The sequence below is a fragment of the Anolis carolinensis genome, chromosome 5 (genome assembly GCF_035594765.1).
Source record: "Anolis carolinensis isolate JA03-04 chromosome 5, rAnoCar3.1.pri, whole genome shotgun sequence".
Classification (NCBI taxonomy): Eukaryota; Metazoa; Chordata; class Lepidosauria; order Squamata; family Dactyloidae; genus Anolis; species Anolis carolinensis.
In genome coordinates, this window is record NC_085845.1 from 57,645,872 (window position 1) to 57,668,602 (window position 22,731).

General features: G+C 38.3%; 1 protein-coding gene across 1 annotated transcript in view; it reads right to left on the bottom strand.

Moving 5' to 3' along the window:
• ddx60 (DExD/H-box helicase 60) overlaps positions 1 to 22,731 on the bottom strand; it is a 62,701-nt gene that overhangs the window by 34,318 nt on the left and 5,652 nt on the right. The window contains exons 2-14 of the mRNA XM_003223714.4: positions 19,914 to 20,103; positions 19,342 to 19,405; positions 18,063 to 18,252; positions 16,633 to 16,974; positions 14,197 to 14,313; positions 12,129 to 12,227; positions 9,346 to 9,507; positions 8,135 to 8,276; positions 6,642 to 6,800; positions 5,899 to 5,998; positions 5,112 to 5,218; positions 3,979 to 4,151; positions 2,584 to 2,836 (exon numbers count right to left, since the gene is read on the bottom strand). Of these exons, the coding sequence (XP_003223762.3) occupies positions 2,584 to 2,836; positions 3,979 to 4,151; positions 5,112 to 5,218; positions 5,899 to 5,998; positions 6,642 to 6,800; positions 8,135 to 8,276; positions 9,346 to 9,507; positions 12,129 to 12,227; positions 14,197 to 14,313; positions 16,633 to 16,974; positions 18,063 to 18,252; positions 19,342 to 19,405; positions 19,914 to 20,049 (2,044 nt within the window). The 5' untranslated portion in view covers positions 20,050 to 20,103. The remainder of the gene's footprint in view (positions 1 to 2,583; positions 2,837 to 3,978; positions 4,152 to 5,111; positions 5,219 to 5,898; positions 5,999 to 6,641; positions 6,801 to 8,134; positions 8,277 to 9,345; positions 9,508 to 12,128; positions 12,228 to 14,196; positions 14,314 to 16,632; positions 16,975 to 18,062; positions 18,253 to 19,341; positions 19,406 to 19,913; positions 20,104 to 22,731) is intronic.

Consider the following 22,731-nt stretch of genomic DNA (forward strand, 5'->3'; position numbering starts at 1 on the left):
GGGTGAACTACAATTCCCAGAATCGTGGGTCAATCCTTCCCAAATCTTGCCAGTATTCAGAGTTGGCCATTTTGAGTATGTGTACAAAAGTGTGGTCCAGATCTGTCATTGGCTGGTCATTGCCTGGCTGCAGTGCTCTCTGGATGGGGGTGAACTACTACAACTCCCAGATTCCCAGGGCAATTATCCTGAAACATCTGTCAGTATCCACTGTAGGCGATGTTTAGTCTGTGTGCAAAGTTTGGTCCAGATCCGTCGTTGGCTGGGTTCAGTGCTCTTTGGATGCAAGTGAACTACAACTCCCAAAATCAAGGCCCATTCCCACAAACCCCTGCAGTATGTTCAGTTGGTCATGAAGCTTCTCTATTTGAAGTTTGGCCCCCATCTATTGTCAGTGGGGGTCACTGTTTCTCTGGATGCAGGTGAACTATAACTCCCTTTTCCCCAAACTTGTCCAATATGTTATGTTGGTTATGAGGGCTCTGTGTGCCAAGTTTGATCCTGATCCATCATTGTTGGGGTTCAGAGTGCTCATTCATTGCAGGTGAACTTTAAATCCCAATACCTACTACTCGCAAATGTCCAGGACAATTCCTCTCAAAACCCACCAGTATTCAAATCAGGGCATATCGGGTATACATGGCTAGATTGGTCCAGACCATCATTGTTTGGGTTCATAGCGTTCTGTGTGTAGGTGAACTACAACTCCTCTAAATTCCCCAGTAGGAATCACAGTGTTCTGACTTAATGCAAGGTGCACCATGTGGAGTCAATCCCCCAAACTCCTCCAGTAAGTTTAGTTGCTGCTCAGTTCTGCTCTGTTTGTCATGCAGACAGATTTGAAAGGGAAGGGCAGTAGGTGGGGTCGTGCAAATTCCACACCAATGGAGAACCCTGGGATGCCTGCCCGTGGTGGAGGAAAATGCAAAATCTAGGATGAAATGGTCCCCAAATGAAAGCATTCCTTAGGTAGTGGGTTGTAGTGTTTGGGGAGGATACTGGCATGGGTTGGAGCTACATGGTCATGGTGCTCGATGTAACCTGCAATGTCCTGGGAGGGAGTGACTTGGTGGGTACTCAGCACTGGGAACCTAGCCTGTTTGTGGAGGCCGGAAGCTATCTGTGTGAGTGGACACCCATGCCACATACACACATACAGGTTTTCACTTTTATTATGTGTATAGATATTCAAGTAAGTAAGTAAAGTAAGTAAAGTAAGATATTCAAAATACTAGTTTTTAATTGACCAATCCTGGAAGTAAGTGAGCAATTGAAACAAAGTAACACCTAATCCAACCCGTCAACCAGACAGAAAGACACAGCCAAAGTCGTCCCAACAAAAACCCATCCAGCCTCAGTTCAAAAATCTCCAGAAAAGGAGATTCCACTAGATTCCCTGGTAGCCTATACTTAACTATATAGGGCATCTAGTCCAAGCTCCTCCAGACAGCCAGGAAAAGCGCAGTCAAAGAAACCCAAGCTGGCAAATCCTGCCTTTGCTTAAAAACCTCCAAAGTCATTTAATCACTACAGAAGTGTGGTGTAGGTACTAGGCTTGTGCGATTTGTTCATATGTTCATTAAATTTGTATCTAAATTGGATCAAAAGCACTTTTGAAGCAAGTTCCGACCTACCTGCTCACTGCCTTCCCAATATTAAGAATTTGAATCAAAAGGAGCCTTTGATTCTTAAGTCTCTGATGTCTTTGGATGTAGCTGTGACTAAGCCTGCTGAGAGGTGAAGTCAAACATGTTGGCATGCCTCTCGGCTAATCAGGGCTAACGGAGGAGGAAGGGGGAGGTGGAGGCATTGTTCTTGTAGTCTTTTCTTTTAAAAATGTTGTAATTTAACAAAGTTTCAGCCACAAAAACAAGGTTTCTGAAGTAGAACAATGACTTTCAAAGCAAATACAACCCAATAAAACAGGAAATAACACTTTCAAACCAGAAACAAATTTTTGTTATTATCAAAAAAAAAAAAATTATAAAAACTTTGAAAATTTGCCAAAAATCTGAGGATAAGTCAAATGTTCTGAAATTTGGTGATCTAACAGTGGTAAATGTGTTCTACCACTGAAGCAAGTTTCATGAGGATAGCTCAAAAAATGAGGGAGAGAGAAGCTCCTCAAATTTCCCCATTGACAGTAATGTTTTCCTTCATGTGCATGCATGAACCAATTTTTTCTGGATCGCACATACCTAGTAGGTACTGTTATAACTTTGATAATTTGAACGATTTGTGAATTGAGCTTAATTACGACTAAAATGGATACATTTCTAGTTAAGAAAAGAAAATCTCTTAACATTGATGTTTGTGATGCACCATATGAAGCGGCTATACAAAAATCAACAGTAGTACATAAGAAGTGTCAAGGAAACATTTCCAAACCTTGTTAACACAGTAAAGATTATATGAAATATATATATTATAGTTATATATAGCATGAATCACCGTGTTGCCAAGGATGCATGTCTAAAAGGCGTGTCACCAACATGAAAAGTTTGGAAAGCTTTGCTCTAGGAAGACATTTTTGTAACAATATCTGTATGTAACATTAGAACAATAGAATCATGTATTCTGTACCTTCAGTCCTGCTGTTTTCTGTCCATACACTGAAGCAAACATTCATTGCAGCCAATTCAGCACTACATTTCACAGATGTACTCTGACATTTTTTCAGAAAATCTTCTAGATACTTTATTCCAGAGGTCATATTCTCTTTGATTTTTGTTTGGATTGACACTGAAAGAGTAGCCCATTGACGTTCCTCTTTTTTCTCTTCTTCAGTTTTCCTTCTTTTTTTGTTCTCCTCAATAATAACTTCTGCTTTCGTCTTCTATGAATAAAGTATCAACAGAATTTCAACTCATGGCTCTTACCTTATATCAATTTTTTAAAGTTAAGGTTGAAGAGATCCGTTTGATATGTTTAAGTTTTAGATAAAATTATAAAGAAAAGGCAGAAAATCCAATTGAAAGAACCTAGTTTTGGCAACAGAGCAATGTTGGTTCCCAGATCAACAGGAAAGAATAGCAGACTGAAATTGAATATGTAGACATGGCATTATGAGAAAATAGCTGATGCTTTCAAGTAGCCTCAAGGACCAATTTGATAGTACCAAATTAATAAATTGCCCCTATTGTATTTTGCCAAGTTTTTTTTTGTTTTCTGTGACATTTTAGCTATAGGAGGCACTATTTTTAAAGCAAGAAATGAATAAGAAATTTAAAAGAGTGCTCCCAGGGCAAAAAATATGTGGTAAAGTTAAAATGCCACAAGCCCCATAGAAAATGTGTGGGAATATTTGGCTGCAAGAAAATATTTTTAGCTGGTGAGTGCAATATGGGATATATGGCTCTCCTGGAGTGTTACTATGCCCTTCTATCCTTTAAAGCAGGTAACCATCCCTGCTTTAAAATAATCTCAGTCAGGGAAAATATGAGAGTCTATACTTTCTCCAAAACTGAAGTATTTGAAGTCACAACTCATGGAGAGTGGAGAGAACAGGCTACTCAGAAGGAGCACAATACAGCTTCAGAATATCATGGATATCATTACAAGAGTAAAGACCTAAATATATTTCTCAGACAGTGGGTTACAACATGATTCAGAACAGGAGTAAAGACCTAAATATTTTCTCAGTGGATTAGAAATGATTCAGAATAGGACTTAGAAGTACACAAAAACAGTAACAAAAACCCCACAAAAACGTATTTCAAATTCTCATTCAGATTATCGTATGACGCAATGTGTCTGAATGGTCTACTTGATTCACTGGATACAGTTAGAATTGAACAGTGTAGTAGGAAAAATATCAATATTAAGATGTCTTTTTCTGAATAAGAGAACAGTCTAAAACATTTTAGGGGTACTGAGAAATGAAAAGGTCTGTGAGAACTTCTGAAATGCCTAATTGAAAATAAAATACATCATAGTTACATCAATATTAAATATTAAACAGTTACTTGTGGCCCTTACTTGAACTGTCTTGCTTTTTTTGGGATCAGCGTAAGCCTTTTTTGGAGGATCCACTTGAGCAACAATTGTTTTTGACAGGTTACCTTCTTCTAGGGATTGCCCATAAAATTGCATAAAACTTTGTCGTTTCTGTTGATTCCGTAGGACCCATGGATCCTTGGGTGCTGCTTCATCTAAACAGATGGTATAAAGTCTAGTCATGACAGTAGGAGCTAGACTTCATGAAGTGCTCATCTTCTTTGTAATCTCAAGTCACCATGCCCTGCTCCTATTATTCTGTCACTTGAGGCCTGACTATTATTCTGCTGGTACAATTCCTGATACTATGATAAGATGAGATCATATGGGTTAGAGCAGGCATGGGCAAACATTGGTCCACCAGGTGTTTTGGACTTCAGTTGTGGAAGTTGAAGTCCAAAATGCTGGGAGGGCCAAAGTTTGCCCATTCCTGGGCTAGAGACAAAAATCTTCATTTTAACACACATTTGTTTCCAGTCAGGAGCTTAGCAGATTACCTTCAACAACAAAAAAAATCTTTATTACTAGCAGGAGTATGACCCAGGCAACAGTTGTAAGAAGGCAGCAGTGGCAACCTTTTAACTAATGTACCCATTAGTCATTCTCTTATCTTGAAGGACAACCTACGCCACCTATTTTTATATCTCAGACACAAAGGTGGATATTATTTCATTGTGAATAATGACAGCCCATCCCAGCTTTGCAAATTTCTTGAAACAAACTTAAGCCTCCCTCAAACATTTCTTCCTTTAAACATGGCATACTTATTATTTAACACCAACCCACGGATGGATGAATTCTGTGTGATTACTAATACTGATAGGAGCCCCGGGTGGCACAATGGGTTAAACTGCTGACCGACAGGTCAGTGGTTCGAATCTGAGGAGAGCAGATGAGCTCCCTCTGTCAGCTCCGGTTCCTATGCAGGGACATGAGAGAAGCATCCTACAAGGATGGTAAAAACATCCAGGCATCCCCTGGGCAATGTCCTTGCAGACGGCCACTTCTCATACACCAGAAGCAACTTGCAGTTTTTCAAATCGCTCCTGACTCGAAAAAAACCAGATGCTGATAAGGCCCTCCACTAAGAATGATATTTTATTTTATTCTTTTACCTGCATGTGTTCTGTCATAATCATCACTAAGGAGTTTTCCTGAATGCCAGTGCCGAAGTTCATCAAAATCTTTCTGTTTTTTCAGTGAGGTAACCACAGGATCATCACTAAAAATAAAGGGAATGCATGTATATTATAATGTTTAAAAACTTGAAACAATACATTTTTGGAGAGAGAACTTCAAAGAGTCAATGAATTAGTGACCACTGATTTGGTGTGAAATGCATAAATTGTCAGAGTATTTGTGTAAATCCAGAATCTCATTTGTTTAATTACTTAGTGTGAGCCCTGAGTTTGTATTGGGTTCACAATAAAATCACCTGATATAAGTAAGCATTTATTAGAGAAATAATATAGAAATAATTTGCCATTTAAAGAAATAATACACAAACAACTTGCAACATCTTTTTAATATTTACCTACAGAATTCTATGTGACCGGAGCATCTTAGGACAGTTCCCTGTAACAAACATTCCACCCCAAGGAAAATATGACAGAATCGAAGTAGAAAGAGAAAGAGATAAACACCCCTAAGGAAAGTCTCCTAAGTAGACTGAGCAGCAACTATTGGGTACTATGGACCTCCTGTTCTATTAGCAAAGGAGGGAATTTGTTGCTGAAGGTTCTTCCAAGAAAACAATAGAATTTTTCTTCTGCTAGATTTTTTTGGATTTTCCTGCTCTACTTGTGTAGGACTATGCTGGAGATAACTGGGGATCTTGCTGCCTTAAACATTAACCCGAGCCTTTCTGCAAACTCAAAAGTCTAAGAAAATAAAAGTGCTTACCTTTTCAAAAATGACAAATCAATTAAAATATCCCCAGCAAATTTATTCACTATTGAATTTTCCATTGGTATAAGTCCTGGTTTGAGAAGTGATGTGATACCTGTACAAAAACAAAAAAAAAAAAAAAAAAAAAAAAAAAACAACTATGAAATAATTGTAAAGCTTTTTGGCACATCTTATTTTGACACAGTGAATAATTTCTCATGACAAGTTAATCACATGTATCCAAATATACGTAATGTTTGTTACCAGAAAAGAACTTTAATATATATATCTACATCTTATGCACAATGAGCTGCAGTGGTGCAATGGGTTAAACCCTTCTGCCAGCTGAACTGCTGACTTGAAGGTTGGCTGTTCGAATCCACAAGATGGGACGAGCTGCCATCTGTCATCCCTAGCTTCCCATGTGGGGACATGAGAGAAGCCCCCTGCAGGATGGTAACACATCCGGGCGTCCCCTGGGCAATATCTTTGAAGACAGCCAATTCTCTCACACCAGAAGCAACTTGTCTCAATTCACTTGTGACATGATAAAAAAAAATCTTATGCACACAAATCTAAGAATAATCTCCACTGAACAAATAGGAGTTACTTCTAATCAATCCATTAAAAGAATTTGTAAACAGTATTTCAACAGTAATGAATGCATTAATATGTGAAATCATGTTATAAGTATACATTTATTATCAGTGAAAATGTTACATATGAAATAATGCAAAATAATGTCTGGAAGTTGTTACCTTTCTTGCTAGGTGAAGATTTCTTTTCAAGAAAACAGCATGAACTTATCTTCAATGGAAATGATGATCCAATATCATGCGATTCAGATAATGCTGTAATATGTCTCCACAGAAGTTCATAGTCCTTACTAATTATTGTTCCTAAATTTAAATCAAATCCTAAAAAAATGATTGTAAACATTAACATTACAAAGAAATTTTGATTTGATTGTATCTTTTAAGATTTAAGAAATAAATACAAGATAAAATTGTAAAGGATAAAAATACATACGTACAAATATTAATAAAATTAACATATATTAAAAGCTGTAGTAAAGAGCCAAATGATAACATTCCATCACTTTTTCTATATTAGTTAGATGTTTTCCCAGATTCAGATGTTCAAGCGAACAACCCATTTAGTACAAAGTAAATAATGCCCATAGGCCAAATGGAATCCATGCATGTCTTAATTCAATATTAGATCATAAATTTCAATCAATCAGACAAAATTCAATCTCACATTTTTCATAGTAAGGCACTCCAAATAAAGACTTTTTCATCCATTATTGTATTAACCTCAGCATGCCATTTCAGTTTGAAGCCTACAAACTATAGTTAATCTGAAATAAAACTATTTCAAATCACAGATTCTGAAACTGGCTCAGAGATAATTTCCAAGCATTTCAAATTAATCCCATGTGGACATTTTATAAGAATATATTAAGAATCATCTTTTTCTTCTCCATCATCATAGCCACAATCAATATAAATATTAATATATTTATATTCCACTCTGCTCTCAAAACTGGAGCTCAGGGAAAATTGCAATTAAAAAAAGAACAATGTAGCTAACAGCATACCATAAATGGAAAAACTGAATTAAAATATTCACAACATTAATATCACGTAACCTACATTTAAAAGGATAAAACGCAGTTAAAAAGACAAAAAGCAATGAAAACGATTCGGTCTAAAATAGTATAAAACTGTAAGTAAATCCGTTGTTTAAAAACTTTGTTTTAAAGGCTTGTCACAGTTAAAAGATTGTTGCCAGCCAATGGGAAAAACAGCAAGGAGAGGAAAATTCTTCCTGGGAAGGAAGTTCTACAGTTTAGGGGCAGCCACCGAGAAGGTCCTATCTTGTATCTCCATCAGCCAGACCTCTCTTGAGGATGTCAGGGCAGGCACATTCAGGGAGAGACACAGTCTGACAGATAGTCTGCAGCTGAGCCATGTAGGACTTCATAAGTCATAACCAGCATGTTGAATTGTGCCCAGAATAATAAATAGTTCTCTTGTCCTACATTAATATCAATCTGCACTGATATTGGGCTTATTAAGATACACAAAAATAGTTGAATACTTCGCTGTAGATCAAGGAAGAGACTCATATAATTATGACCTAATTATTACGCTTTGCTTCTTTTATCGATAGTCCATGGAAAACGTAATTCCATTACGAAAACATTGGGTCTAAATTTTAATTAAATGGTTTAACATGAATAATGCACCTGCAACATTTTCTGCTTCATAATAAAATGCAATATTCTTCCACAAAAGAGTATCGCTTAAATCAGGCAATGTAGAAAAATCCATTTTCCATGAGGTCTGCGTGGTAAGATGTCCCAGAACAAGAAATTCACACAGTTTATGCTAAAGGAAGAAGAAGGAAAAATCGGTATCATATCCAATGCAGCAATCCTCTCATTCATTCATATAGTGAGATATTCTAGAACAAAAATAGAAATATATATTTATTCAATTTCACAGCATTAGTTAAAGAGTTGGGATGGTTGTACTCAGCGAGTTTTCTTTTATCTGAAAAGCCCAAATTCATGTTTACAGCCACAAAATGTCCAATTTAAGTTATCTTTCTAATGATATCTGTTTTGGTGATAGAGTAAAAATAAGAAAATGGAAACATTACTTGTGGGGCTACAATTTTTAGAATCCACCAGCCAGCATGGCCAGCAACCAGGAGGGCTGGAGAATTGGGTAATTTTTCAACTTCTGGGACTTATTAGCGGTTCTACTTTGACCAACTGGAAAAGCATTCTGTGTTCCTGAAGCCCTTCACAGCAACAGCATAAAAGAATTGTGCAAAGAGTTCTCATTTATAAACCACTAGACCACCATCATATTGGAGAGATGGCCGATATGTGCTTTCAAGTTACTTCGGACTTATGATGACACTAAAGCACACCTATCTTAAGGTTTTCTTGGTAAGATTTTTTTCAGAGGAGGATTATCATTGCCATCTTCTGAGGCAGAGACAATCCAACTTGTCCATTTAGTTTTCATGGCTGGTCAGGGATTCAAACTCTGGTCTTCCAGAGTCATAGTCTATCAACTCTCAAACCATTGCACCATGCTGGCTCTCCGTCACTGAAGAGCTGCAAATGGTTAATTAAATTCAAGCATAACTTAAAATTAAACTTAAAGCATCTTGAACAAGCACTGTGGGACCTGGAAACTTTGCCAGTGCTAGAGCTAAGATTCGGCACAGCCAGAAGGATTTACTGCACACTCCTACATCTCCAGTAAGCCATCAGGCAGTTATCTTTTCACTTTCTGAATGTTTCCAAAACCAGATTCAACACATACCCTCAGGAATTACCAGAGGAAGAGCACACTAGGTGCACAAAGATGGTCACACAACTGGCACTTGAAGAGGAAGCCAGCAGTATAATTACATATTACAAGCATTTGTTGCAACAGCTACCTGCTGTATAAATCTTAAAACTTCCTTCTTCCAGCAGTCATCAATGTGTCTAATTCGAGCTCGCTGCTCAAGGGGCAGATGGTGTAGAAAAACCACACTGAGGCAATACATCCTGGTTAGGTCTTCAGTTTCTTGCAGTGTTAATGTTGTGTTCATATATTTCTTTGTCCAAACAAAAAGAAATAAAGAGCATGTTAAATTCTGATAGCAGACTTCACTTGGTTTCCCAAATTTCATTTTTCAATTTGCAAATATAAACATGTGAAGCATACAGAACGTGTACGCCCCCTCCCCCCCAATACTTTAGGGCCCTTCTAAACATGTCTAAAAACCCAGAAATGCAAGGGGGTGGTTAAACAACATATAACCAAAGTGCTGGCGGAATCAGGTTACAGCTGAAAAGCATGTATTAAAAAGGTGTGCTTAAAACTCAATTCTACTTGAAAAATGTGCACCTTTGCATGACTGTATATTCCTTCAGTCATGCAAAACCTGTGCTTTCCTTCCCTTCCCCCTGTGTGGACTGCTCTAGTGCACATGTACTTTTTAAAAGCCCGAAAGAGCTGATCAGCTGATTGGGCTGTCAAAACATGGAGACACAGACACACAGGTGGCTCAAGGGAAGCACAAATGGAAAGTAATTCGAACTCACTGAAACTCTTTCTTTTAAACTTTATAATATTAAACAGAGCTTGGATGAAAAGTGTCATAAGAAATCTCCTTGTGTTTACATTAAGAGATTTAAACAAAAAAACTTCCTCCAGGTGCTCTCCATCTTCATCCGCTTCCAAAGAATATGTGCCCCAGAATTAAAACACGCATTTTGACACTGTCTCGAGGCGTCCTTAGACTATAACTTACTCTATTTCTCTCTACCAGCTAGGTAGATGCAATTGAACTATTCCTGGAGAGTTAAAAAGGTTCCTGTCTCTTCTATACTGCCTAGTACCTTCAAGAACAACTCCTGTATTTTTATTTATTTATGCTACAGTTTGAGATGCATGTATTTAGGAATCAAGCCACTTGTATAATAATAAATAACATTAAAACCTTAAGACTTCATCATTAGTCATTTTTATTTCAACTAGTACAATTTATAAACTGTATTTTTAAAAATCAGACAAAACCAAAATGAGCTTTACTTCCTGCCAATATACCAACAGACACTTATAACAGGAAGGCTCATAGCTCTTTCAAAATATCCTCAGGTTTGGACTTGTCAAGGGAGGCCTTCCTATGTACAGGTTGTCAAGTTTTGAAGATCACTGCTTCTTAACTTATACCATTCTGTATGATTAAGTAATTATATGGGAGATAAACTCAAGAAGACTGAAAGTTTCAAAAGTTTTGGAAATGTAGTTGAAACTGCTGACTGTTCACTCATTTATAGACGATTCAAATATCATAGCCATTACTCTAAAGTGCAGCACAGAATCACAGTAAAATATGAACCAATTCAACTGCGTGGATAATTTTTGTGCCACCGCCACTTTAGCCCCATCTATGCTGATCACTCTTCCCATATTCCTTTGCCAGTCACATGGCTCAGAACCATGAAAAAGAGGCTGCTACCATACAAGATTTTTTTCTTGTCTATAGGGAAAATTGAGGCCCAGAAGGCAGGAAAGCACTGCCATCCCACTTTCCTGGGTTTCTGCAGGATGGCTGTCTCCACTGCCTCAATACAAAGGAATATCTGAATCCTGAAGCAGAATTTGGATTCTTCCTCTGGGTTTTTTTAATCTAGGGTACAGCCAAATTAAGCGCCTTAGCCCAGGTTAAATCGCATTAGCCATACAATGCGTGCAGTGTAGCGCAACTCTACACTGCATTATATGTCAGTGTAGATCAGGCATGGGCAAACTTCAGCCCACCATGTGTTTTGGACTTCAACTCCTACAATTCTTAAATCCAAAATACCCAGAGGGCCAAAGTTTGCCCATGCCTGGTGTAGATGCATCCTAAGGCTGGATCTACACTGCCCTACATCCCAGGATCTGATCCCAGGTTATCCGTTTTGAACTAGTTTATAGGAGTCCTCACTGCCAGAGAATCTGGGATAAGAAAATAATCTGAGATCAGATACTGGGATATAGGGCAGTGTGGATCCAGCCTAAGTTTCAAGACTCCTCAATATGGTTGTATTCACATCATTCCTCCACTTTGGATGAGTATCAGGAGTTAAAGTAGGTTAATCCAGCTTTTCCTCACTTCAGGAAAAGTCAGGAAATGCTCCAGGGTTTTCTTGAAACTCTGGAGTATCCCACATTTGGGGCAGTGTGGATATCTGCATCAGGTTCAGTTCAGACCAGTCTTTTGTCCACAGAGGGCAACCACTGCCCTTACCTTTTCCATGAGCTCATCAGTACAGGAAAAAAGGGACTTATCTGCCATGTCACTGTCATTGCCATTCACAGAAAACTGGCCCCCTTGTTCCTCCTGGTCATGCAGACTTCTCTGTTGTCCGCATGGGATGCCTGGGATGGCCAAAAGCTCACATGGAGCTCTGTTCCATCTGGGAGTGACAACGTTGAGATAGGTGAGGTGATAATCTTTAGCTTTTTCTCCTAAAGAATGCTAGCATCTCATCATACGAGGATTCCATTACATTGACCAATGTCAGTTAAAGTGCTATCAAACTGCATTAATTTTGCAGTAGAAATGCACCCTAAAAAGTCCTAACACTTGCTGTAAAATAATCTGTACCTAACATAAGACTTAATTGTAATTTATTTGTGCACTTAACAAATGCCTGTCTATGTTGCAACTTTACTTTCTAGTACCTGAGTACGCATTTCCAGGACCATTGAACAAGTGATAATACAGATGATATATCGAAGATCTTCCATATCTTTCTTGAATTGGCTGAATTTTTCATGAACCTGACATTTAAAATACAGAGAGATTATTTTTTTCTAGTAACATAATGAAGAAGTAGATTCTAAAAGCTCAGACTTATTGTTTGAATTACACTTATAATCCATATGGGTTCTACTGTATATGTGAAGAGACTAGTGCTATGTTATCTTTATGGTTATATATATAGATCTCAAGAAACATATAAATTAGCCATGGTCAAAAGTAATTTTTTTCTGACATTATCATTGCCTATGCCCCTTTGATAGTCAGAATACAGTATACCAGAATTAAAGAAATGTTCCAGGAAAATTGTGTTTGTTTACATTATTCCTGCTGTGCTCTGTTGTGTGCATTTCCATCTTATGAATTATGGGCTGACCTAATGTAAACTTATTATGGGGTTTTCTGAGGCTAAGTGTGTGTGACTTGCTCAAAGTTACTGAGTGGGTTTCAATGGTCGATCGGGGAATTGACTCCAGGTCTCCAGAATCACACTCCAACACTCAAATCATTCTGGCTCTGTCCCAAGATAGGTTCTCTTAGCCTGGAAAGTACACACACACACACAGAGTACCATTTTGCGTTTAGCTCCTATTTCTGCCAAAAATAATCATAGAATCATAGAATAGTAGAGTTGGAAGAGACCTCATGGGCCATCCAGTCCAAGAAGTAGGAAAGCGCATTCAAAGCACCCCCGACAGATGGCCATCCAGCCTCTGTTTAAAAGCCTCCAAAAAAGGAGCCTCCACCACAGTCCGGGGGAGAGAGTTCCACTGCCGAACAGTGAGGAAGTTCTTCCTGATGTTCAGGTGGAATCTCCTTTCCTGTAGTTTGAAGCCATTGTTCCGCATCCTAGTCTGCGGGGCAGCAGAAAACAAGCTTGCTCCCTCCTCCCTATGACTTCCCCTCACATATTTGTACATGGCTATCATGTCTCCTCTCAGCCTTCTCTTCTGCAGGCTAAACATGCCCAGTTCTTTAAGCCTCTCCTCATAGGGCTTGTTCTCCAGACGCTTGATCATTTTAGTTGCCCTCCTCTGGACACATTCCAGCTTGTCAACATCTCCCTTCAACTGCAGTGCCCAGAATTGGACACAGTATTCCAGGTGTGGTCTGACCAAGGCAGAGTAGAGGGGGAGCATGATTTCCCTGGATCTAGATGCTATACCCCTATTGATGCAGGCCAAAATCCCATTAGCTTTCTTAGCAGCCGCATCACATTGCTGGCTCATGTTTAACTTGTTGTCCACAAGGACTCCAAGGTCTTTTTCACATGTACTGCTGTCTAGCCAGGCGTCCTGCATTCTGTATCTTTGCATGCCATTTTTTCTGCCGAAATGAAGTATCTTGCATTTATCCCCGTTGAACTTCATTTTGTTAGTTTCAGCCTATCTCTCTAGTCTGTCAAGATCGTTTTGAATTCTGCTCCTGTCTTCTGGAGTGTTGGCTATGCCTCCCAGTTTGGTGTCATCTGCAAACTTGATGATCGTGCCTTCTAACCCTTCGTCTAAGTTGTTAATAAAGATGTTAAACAGAACCGGGCCCAGGACGGAACCCTGCAGCACTCAACTCGTGACTTCTTTCCAAGATGAAGACGATGCATTGGTAAGCACCCTTTGGGTTCATTCGCTTAGCCAATTACAGATCCACCTAACCGTAGACATGGGAGACATGGGACCTTATCACACTAGAGCTTGGATCCACTTTAAATCCACTTTAGGGAGGGAGCTTTAAACAGCTCAGCCAGACAGGTCCTGGGCCTCACCAAAGTACAAACCCCAGAATTCTATAGGTGGCAGAAACTGGATTTAAAGCGATTAATGCTCTAGTGTGATGAGGCACCTCGACACATTTTATGATATTGGGCTTATTATAGATGTACTCCTGGAACTGAAAACATTAGATAAACATCTGTATCTGCATCATTTCCTACTGTTCATTTGAGGCCATTCCCTGCTTATGTAAAAAGAAATGCACACGATTTACACTTACCTTTGCTGCCAAAACATCCATATTTGAACAACCACTAAGAGAAAGGCATACTTTTGCTCTACATTCTTTCAAGTTCTCAATCAGTGTTTTATAGTAATGCTTTACTGTCGCTTTTCGCTAAAAAAAAACAAAGAAGAAAAATAATGGGCAAATCATGCTTCTTGATACTGTTAAAACTAGCATTTCTATATATTATCTACCTTTCCCCCACTAACATCTTTTTGACCTGAGCCCTATTCACACATGGAAAACAGGCAAGCTGATCAGTTACTTTGCCTGACTTCAATTCCTTCTCTTGAAGTTTGCATGTCAAAGCAAGTACTGAAATCCTCCTGCTGTATTCTGGAGGACCAGGAATCCCAATTCCACAATCCTCCCACTGTATGAAAGAACCTAAACAATCATCTTGACCTTTTAAGAATTTTTTGAGTGGCTAAAAAGTCTACTTGAAATTAATCAGCCGGCAGACTTTTAAAAAATACTACATCGGCAAGCATCCTGTTCAATATTTATGAGATCATACACTGGACTTACAACTTTGGGGAATCTATGCTTATGGTCATTAATGACCAAACATGAACCTCAAAACAAGCAGCACACTAAACTACAGGGCAGCTGTAGTGCTGTGGATCAGCGGTCTAGTAAATAACAACTGTATCACTTTCCTGGTTGTGAGAGTCATATGGTACATGTTCATTTCAGAAAGCAACATAGGCACATGCTATTCATGTTTTATTGGAGAGAACTGGTGACAAGATTACCTTGTCAAAAACAAGTTTGCCAAATCTACAAGGTAATCTGAAGACAGTAATGAAAAAAGAATTGGACTCCACAGATCCCTCTTCAGTATATATGATTCAGACACTTTTTTACAGCTAAGCCAGTCTGGGTCTTGTTATGGATGGAAAACTGCCTAAAAGAAATTGCTGCCTGAAGCAATGCTATATAATCCACCTTGAACGCCATGGTTGATTAAAGTTTGGGATAAAGATGTACAAAAATAAACAAAATATCAGTTTGTATCAGGGGAAAGGAGTACATATTTAGAGAAGTATTTGCCATTGTTAACTATCATATACATATCCAAGTGGTTAATGTTCTTTCTTGCTTCTGTGTAGAATTTTGTCAAAACACACTAATTTGATCATTTGGATTATTTGGCAGTGTAGAAGGAGCCTTTGGCTCTATCTACACTGCCATTGACTAATTAATGCAAATGTATTTTTGTGGTATTTTACGAAAATGTTTTGATCTCCCTTTCCTCCAAAGTGCTGAGGGCCCGTCTACACTGGTAAAAATTTCCTGAGATTTTGTCTCCACACCCTCCCACAACTCCAGGTTTTCTCTCGAGGATGGCTAGATGGTTGACCCGGGATGGCATCCAGCCCCCCCTCCAGCCCCCACATTTACCCCAAAACAACTTACCCAAGGGACCTGCCAAATAAGTCAATACCCACAGGGCTCTCACCTGCAAAAATCCAGACCTTACCTTAAGGTCCAGATCTTTGCAGATGTCAAAATACAGTAGAGTCTCACTTATCCAACATAAACGGGCTGGCAGAACGTTGGATAAGTGAATATGTTGGATAATAAGGAGTGATTAAGAAAAAGCCTATTAAACATCAAAATAGGTTATGATTTTACAAATTAAGCACAAAAACATCATGTTATAAAACAAATTTGACAGAAAAAGTAGTTCATTACACATTAATGCTATGTAGTAATTACTGTATTTACGAATTTAGCACCAAAATATCACAATGCATTGAAAACATTGACTACAAAAATGCGTTGAATAATCCAGAACGTTGGATAAGTGAGACTCTACTGTAATGTGAAGTAAACTGGCAAATCCACATTAATCTAGGTTAACCTGAGGCATCATTTGCTTGTCTCGAGTAAACCCATTAGCTATCATGGGCGTTAGGGCCCTCAGAAACACTTTGAACTAGTGAATAGAGCTGCAAATGTTACAAACATTCCATCTAAGCTGCTATATAATGCATTTTGAAAGTGCATTATAAGGTCAGTGTAGGCAATTGAAACTGCATTATATTAGTCTACGCTGACCGCATAGTGCAGTTTCAAACTGCATTATATATCAGGGGAGATGCAGTGTTCATAAAATTTGCAGCTCTACTCACTAGTAATAGATACTACTCAGCACTTAGGAAGAAAAGGAGATCAAAACGTTTTGGCAAAATATGTACTAGTGATGTCTGAAGAGCACTTCCCTTGTAACTTTTCCTATAATTCTATCTTTAAAAAAGTCAACAGAAACTACAACTAGAGAAAATGTGCTAAGTACTATTTGAATTCTGCACCCATAAATATAATAGTTGGTGACCACAGCTTTTAAGATTGTTTTTAAACCTTTTCAAGTTTGTTAACTTCTTTCTTTAATTTAGCAGATTTTTTTTCTAAGCCAGTATTCACCTTCCAGAAAAAAATCTGGTGACGGTATGCACTGTGGATATGGTATCCATAAACTCTGATAACATCTGATTCTTGACCTAAAGTAAGCACAACATTGACTTTGTTTGACAAAGTTTGGATGATGAATAAGTGAAAAAAATTGGTCTGCATTTCATCCAACCCTTCATCCGAAATTATTAAGAAATAAGGATAATTCTCTTCCAGAAAACTCTGCCAGCTGTCTTCTAAGCAGTTAGGAAATTCAGTATGTATTGGTATTTCAGTGTTGTTCTTTAGATGCATGATCAATGCTCTGCGCAGAGAACTAAGATCAGGATTTTGGAAATACAGATATTCTGCATCCTGTGGAAAAAAAATTATATTTATGACTTATTAAGTGGTTAAACAATGTTGCTGTAAATTCAATGTATTATCTTCTTTTTTAGAGTTCCATGAATGCTGATTCCCTGTGTAGCTCTCTGCATGATGGACTCTCTAAGGCAAATTATAGTTATATCCCATAAATAAATGTGTACAATGAATATACTGAACCTCATCCAATTCAGAAGCTACTAAAGGTCATGCCTGAAAATAACTGGATGGGAGACCACCAGAAAATCCCAGAGAGCCATTCTAGTCAGTGTTCATAATACTGAGCCTGAAGAACCATAGGCTCTGTAAGATAGCTTCTTGCATTCCATTGCATCTCAACCTCAAGCAGCAGCTAGCACCTTCATATAAAGAAGGAAATAAAGCTATGACTAGAGACGGATTATTAACTACAAGACCCATAACATGATGGAAAGGATAATTAAGCATAACACAGCAAAGGAATGAAATAGTAAATGCTTTCAAGGCAAAGCTGACACATCCCGATTCTTAACAGACAAGAGAGAATTCTACACGTATGTTGTCCTCTTTGAGAAAGAAACTCTCCTCCAAATCTCTCCTCCAAACTAAGATAAGATAACAATGCAGGTACTACAGTATACAATGTACTACAGCACTTACAGATATTTCGTACAATAATTTTTGATGAACATCTCAAAGTGATTTAAAGATCTCAAATCTACACCGACAAACATCAGTTCTGATTTAATATGTTGTTGTTGTTGTTGTTATTATTATTATTTATATTTACACCCTGCTTTCTCTCTCTACAAAAGAGACTCAAAGTGGCTTACAGTAAATTCAATGCAATACAATTTAAAACATAAAATATATGAACATTAAAGTAGAATTAAATATTAACAGTATTAAAAATAAACAGTTAAAACCCTTAAAACTGATTAAAAACCTATTCATAGGTAAATCCACAGCACCCCTGACTAGTTCTTGTATTTACATGTATGGTTTTGTTTAAGGTTAATGGATAATTAGTTCAGTTCTATATTGGAGGAACAGGGGGGGGGGGGGGAAATGAACACAGTAAATAATAATCTACTTCTTACCTTGAAGAAAACAATGACAAATTTTGCCCCTTTGCTTGTTAAATCCAGGAGAAAGCGTTCGACTAAGTAAAAGAAGTGTAAGTTTTGTCCTGGTTGTAATGTTGTGTCACTCGCACAAGTGATGAACAACGAATCACCATCAATCAGAAAAAACTCTGACTCAACATAATCATTTAGCAAGCTGACATATCTGGACAAAAACATGGCATGTTCACAATGACATTTAGCAGAACTAATCAATTAAACAAAAGCAAAATAAGCAGTGGAGACACTCAAACTAATTAGAAAATGGTTCTTATTTTCAGCAGCTTCAAAGCTTCTTTCACTCTTACCCTCTCACATTTCTGTCTTCCTCATCCATTTTAGTCTCTAAGGGTATATCTATGCTATGGAATTAATGCAGTTTGACATCACTTTAACTGCCGTGGCTCAATTATGTGGAATCATTGAGTTGTAGTTTGGTGAGGCACCAACACTTTTTGCAGAGAAGGATTCAGACCTTCTAAAACTATTATTCTCACAATCCCACAGCTTTGGCCCATGGCATTTAAAGTGCTGTCAAATTGTATTAATTCTATTGATGAACTCTAACTTCCTCCCCTTCACTACTGCTGGCTCTGTGGCCTCAATAATTTCAACAACTGCTTTGGCCAACTAATGTGAACCAGCTGAATGACTGAAAGTAAAAGATGCCTAACAAGATACATGACTGTATTCAAAGCATTTGGTACTTAAGATAATGGATTATTCTTTCCCTAGATATTCAGACCCTTGACTAATTCGTCATATGTGGAAAAATCAGCATCATACAACGCTGCCACCCAGTTGAGTGACGGAACCCCACATCACTCAGCATCCATCATATGATGTAGCCTTACTTTCAGCAGGGTTCAACTGGGGCTGCAACGTTGTACGATGCTGCGCCACCAACACGATAGCCTCCTCGTGTTCTATTTGGAACAATGGGACTGATGTGGATGCTTCCCCACATGTGATGGGAAAACATCCGTTGCTGGGAGGAGGCGGGGCACATGGCGCCGGGTGCCAGGATTGCCCTGCAATCCTCCTGATTTGCCACAAAGGCTGGTGAATCGGCATGGGAGACCACATCAATGTGATGAGGTCCTTAGTGAGACAATGATATCTCTACTGCACCATTATAGGGGATCAATCAGTGTCTTCAAAAAACATAAGTAAAGCAGAAGGACCAATAGGAAGTTGCAAGAGTACATATGGTCAAAATGAAAGTAATGATAGGCTGCTAGCCTGACATACTTACTCAGCTTTTGGTATTTCATCATTACAAATAAAATCAGTAATTTCTTCCATGCATTTTTGTAGATCTGAAAAAGAAAATGCAGGTATTCCTTTTTCCCCCACATGATTTGTGTTTCATCATCAAGACCACAGTTTCATGGGAAGTGGGGGAGTGGATGTAGACATTTTGTATACTAGTGTGGTTATTTTATACTATTTGTATCTCTTTTACTATGTTTTGAAGCAGATGGTATAAATGCATCCAGGTCAAGGGAAACAATAAGCCAGGAATGAAGTGAAGATATGCCAAGTAACAACGGGTGCATTCTACACTGTAGAATAAATACGTTTTGATACCACTTTAATTGCCATGGCTCAATGCTATGGAATCATGGGAGGAGATCTTAGCCTTCCCAGCAAAAGAGTGCAAGTGCCCAACCAAACTACAAACCTCAGGATTCCATAGCATTGAGCCATGTCACTTAAAATGTCAAACTGCATTCATTCTACAGTGTAGAAAGCACCTAAAGAGAGTAAGAAAATAAATCCATAGTGATTATCTGTATCACAATATAGATCAAGGAGGTTATCTACCTGTTGTTTTAAAATCAAGTGAGCATGGTTCATTTCCATCTTTTCTTGCAGGTACTTCCTCTTTCTTTTTCTTCTTTTTTAGCATGATGGGTTTTGAAGAAGCTTCTCCTTGTTTTAGGCTTTGTTCAGAAGCCATGACTATTTGTGCAGCTCTTTTAAATTGTGGTCATTTAAGTCTGGACCATTACACCTTGAAATACATAGGTATCATTCTATTATTTTAATATTTTGCACTTTTACATAGTTGTTAAACAGACACTGCACTTAAAAAATACAGAAAATATATTCAGAGGATTATTTCTTAAATAGTCTTGCTTTAAAGAAACAAGCAAATGAATATATTCGTGCCTACTCAGCCTCATGGTAGCATACAAAAGCCTTTCCCCCAAATTCTACAAATGGTTATCAGACACAGTAAAATCATGTGGATTTTACCAATTTTAGCCACCAAATGAATGTTGTTATTATGATTATGAATATTACTATTTCTATCCTACTTTATCTCTCTTAGAGATTTTATCCCATGGAGCCCCCCCCCCCCCATTTCTAAACACTTGTAATACAGTAATTTAACAATGTATCACATGATGCAGGGGGACTTCCTCCCTATGTCTATCAAGTCTCATTAATAAATTGTTTCTGAAGTGTCTAGAGATGGGGGAAAGAAGATGGACAGAGATTGTTTTCTGAGCTCAGAAATCACTATACAATTGGAGAAACCAGGAAAAAAATGTGGGACCTGTCAGATTGACATTTCTCTCCCAAAATTCTGCTTCATAAGCCTGGTGAGGTAAATTTTTTTCCTGTTTTTCCTGTCCTTTTTCCTTCATATTAATCTTGCCTTTCAAAATTGCACTACAACTAGCTTGTGAGAATGGGAAAAGGGGGAGGAGCCCATGGAATGAGGGATGAAGATCAATGCCTCCTGTCACCCCAGGAGTAACAGATTGGAAGGGAAAGTCTAAATCCCAAAAGTGGTGTCTATCTTCCCAGATCAGTGCCTCCTGTCTATTCGGGAGTAGCAGAATGGCAATTTAAAAAGCCATTTCAATCAAATAACTATATAATTTGATGGTGCGAAAAATTTCTAAGCCCTCTAACAATGGTGAGATCCCCATGTGTTTGTAATCTGCCAGATCTCAGTGGATACTCAAACAGATAAACAGTTGGGCATGATTATTCCAACACAATGTGGAAAACTCTCCTCTATATGCATAACTAATGAAACTTCACAAGACCATGGTAGAGTAAGCAGTCCTCAACACATACACACACCAGCACATTGAACAGTGACTGAGCTGGTCTACGGAGAAGATATTGATTTCCCAAATAACCTGGTACTGTGCTAGTGAGGGTTATATAAATATTAGTACATTGAACTTTACTTTCTATTTAAGCCACCAACACCAAATAAGCAAGTTGAACGTTTATTTCCTCTCAACAGGAATTACCGTACAACTCCATGAGGAATACATGCCAGGACCTCCCTTCAGAATCCCTGAAACTGTGGATAATAGCAAACCATAGATTTTGACTATACTTGAGCTGGAAGTATACCAAAGAATAGTACTGGAGGACTAGAGAGTTCAACAAACATTTCCAGGCAAGGCCATAGCCGGAGGGGGGGGGGGGGGTAAAGTTCAAAAACTTGCTGAAATGTGTCAGGTTAAAAAAATACCTGGTATACTCATAAATTGGTTAACCAGTTAAAAATCATGAGTAAACCAGGTTTGGGGGGGGGGGTTGAACCCTTTTGTGGGGCTGAACACTTACCCCCCCCCCCAGCTACAGCCCTGCTTCCAGGGATGATATTTTGAGAGTGTAGAAAACCCATATCTATCAAAAACCATATATATAAAACACTTGTGGCTCAGGGGGTCATGCTGTAATTTCACATTTATTGTTCTAGTGTACCTTCAAGTCATTTCTGATTTAAGACAACTTTAAAATGAACCTATCACAAGGTTTTCTGCAGCGAAGAGTGTATGGCTCGTTAAGGTCACCCAGTGGATTATTTATTTTTTTGCTTTGCTGGAGTGGAGACACTTTTACAAATAACTGTACATACTGCTACCATCTTTGCAAAAATGTCTCTGCTCTAACAAAACATGGAAAATTGACATCAACTTAAAATGTACAGATGTGTACTTTAGCATGGGGAGGAATGCTTTCCCATCTAAAGAAATGTCTCCCTACCAATGGACTTTGCTCCAGTTTCATTCGTCAGCAATCCCTGCCACGTTGCAAGCCCCCACTAGTATGCATCTACGCGTAACTAGAGAAGGCTCTGGAACTCCCTCCCTGAAGAACTAAGGGCTGCTCCATCTTTGCTCAGCTTTAGGAAAGGGGTCAAGACTTTCGTATTTAACAAGGTCTTTAATTGAGCCATGGCAAGAGTTGGGGAGTTTATGATCGGGATGGAGGAGGGATACATGGGGAAGGAAGTTATGGTTTTAACTGAAATGTGGTATTTTGTTAATTGTTGTTTTACCATGGTTTTATCTATTTTGTTCTCCTTATTTAAGCATTTTAATGTTTGTATTTTGTTTGTAAGCCACCCTGGGTCTGCGCTGCAGAGAAAGCCGGGATAGAAATATCCTAAATAAAATTTAAAGAGATAATCTTAGAACAAGAATTTGACAATTTAATGATACTAGGAGACTTCAACCGGGAGATGAATAGTCAATTAGACAAAATCAGGTAACCAAAGAAGAACAAATGTAAGGTCACAGGGAAACTTTCTGTAGCTTTCATGAAGCTACAACAACAATTTAATTTGCAAGAGTCATAGAGAATACACCATCCAAAAAAATTAGAA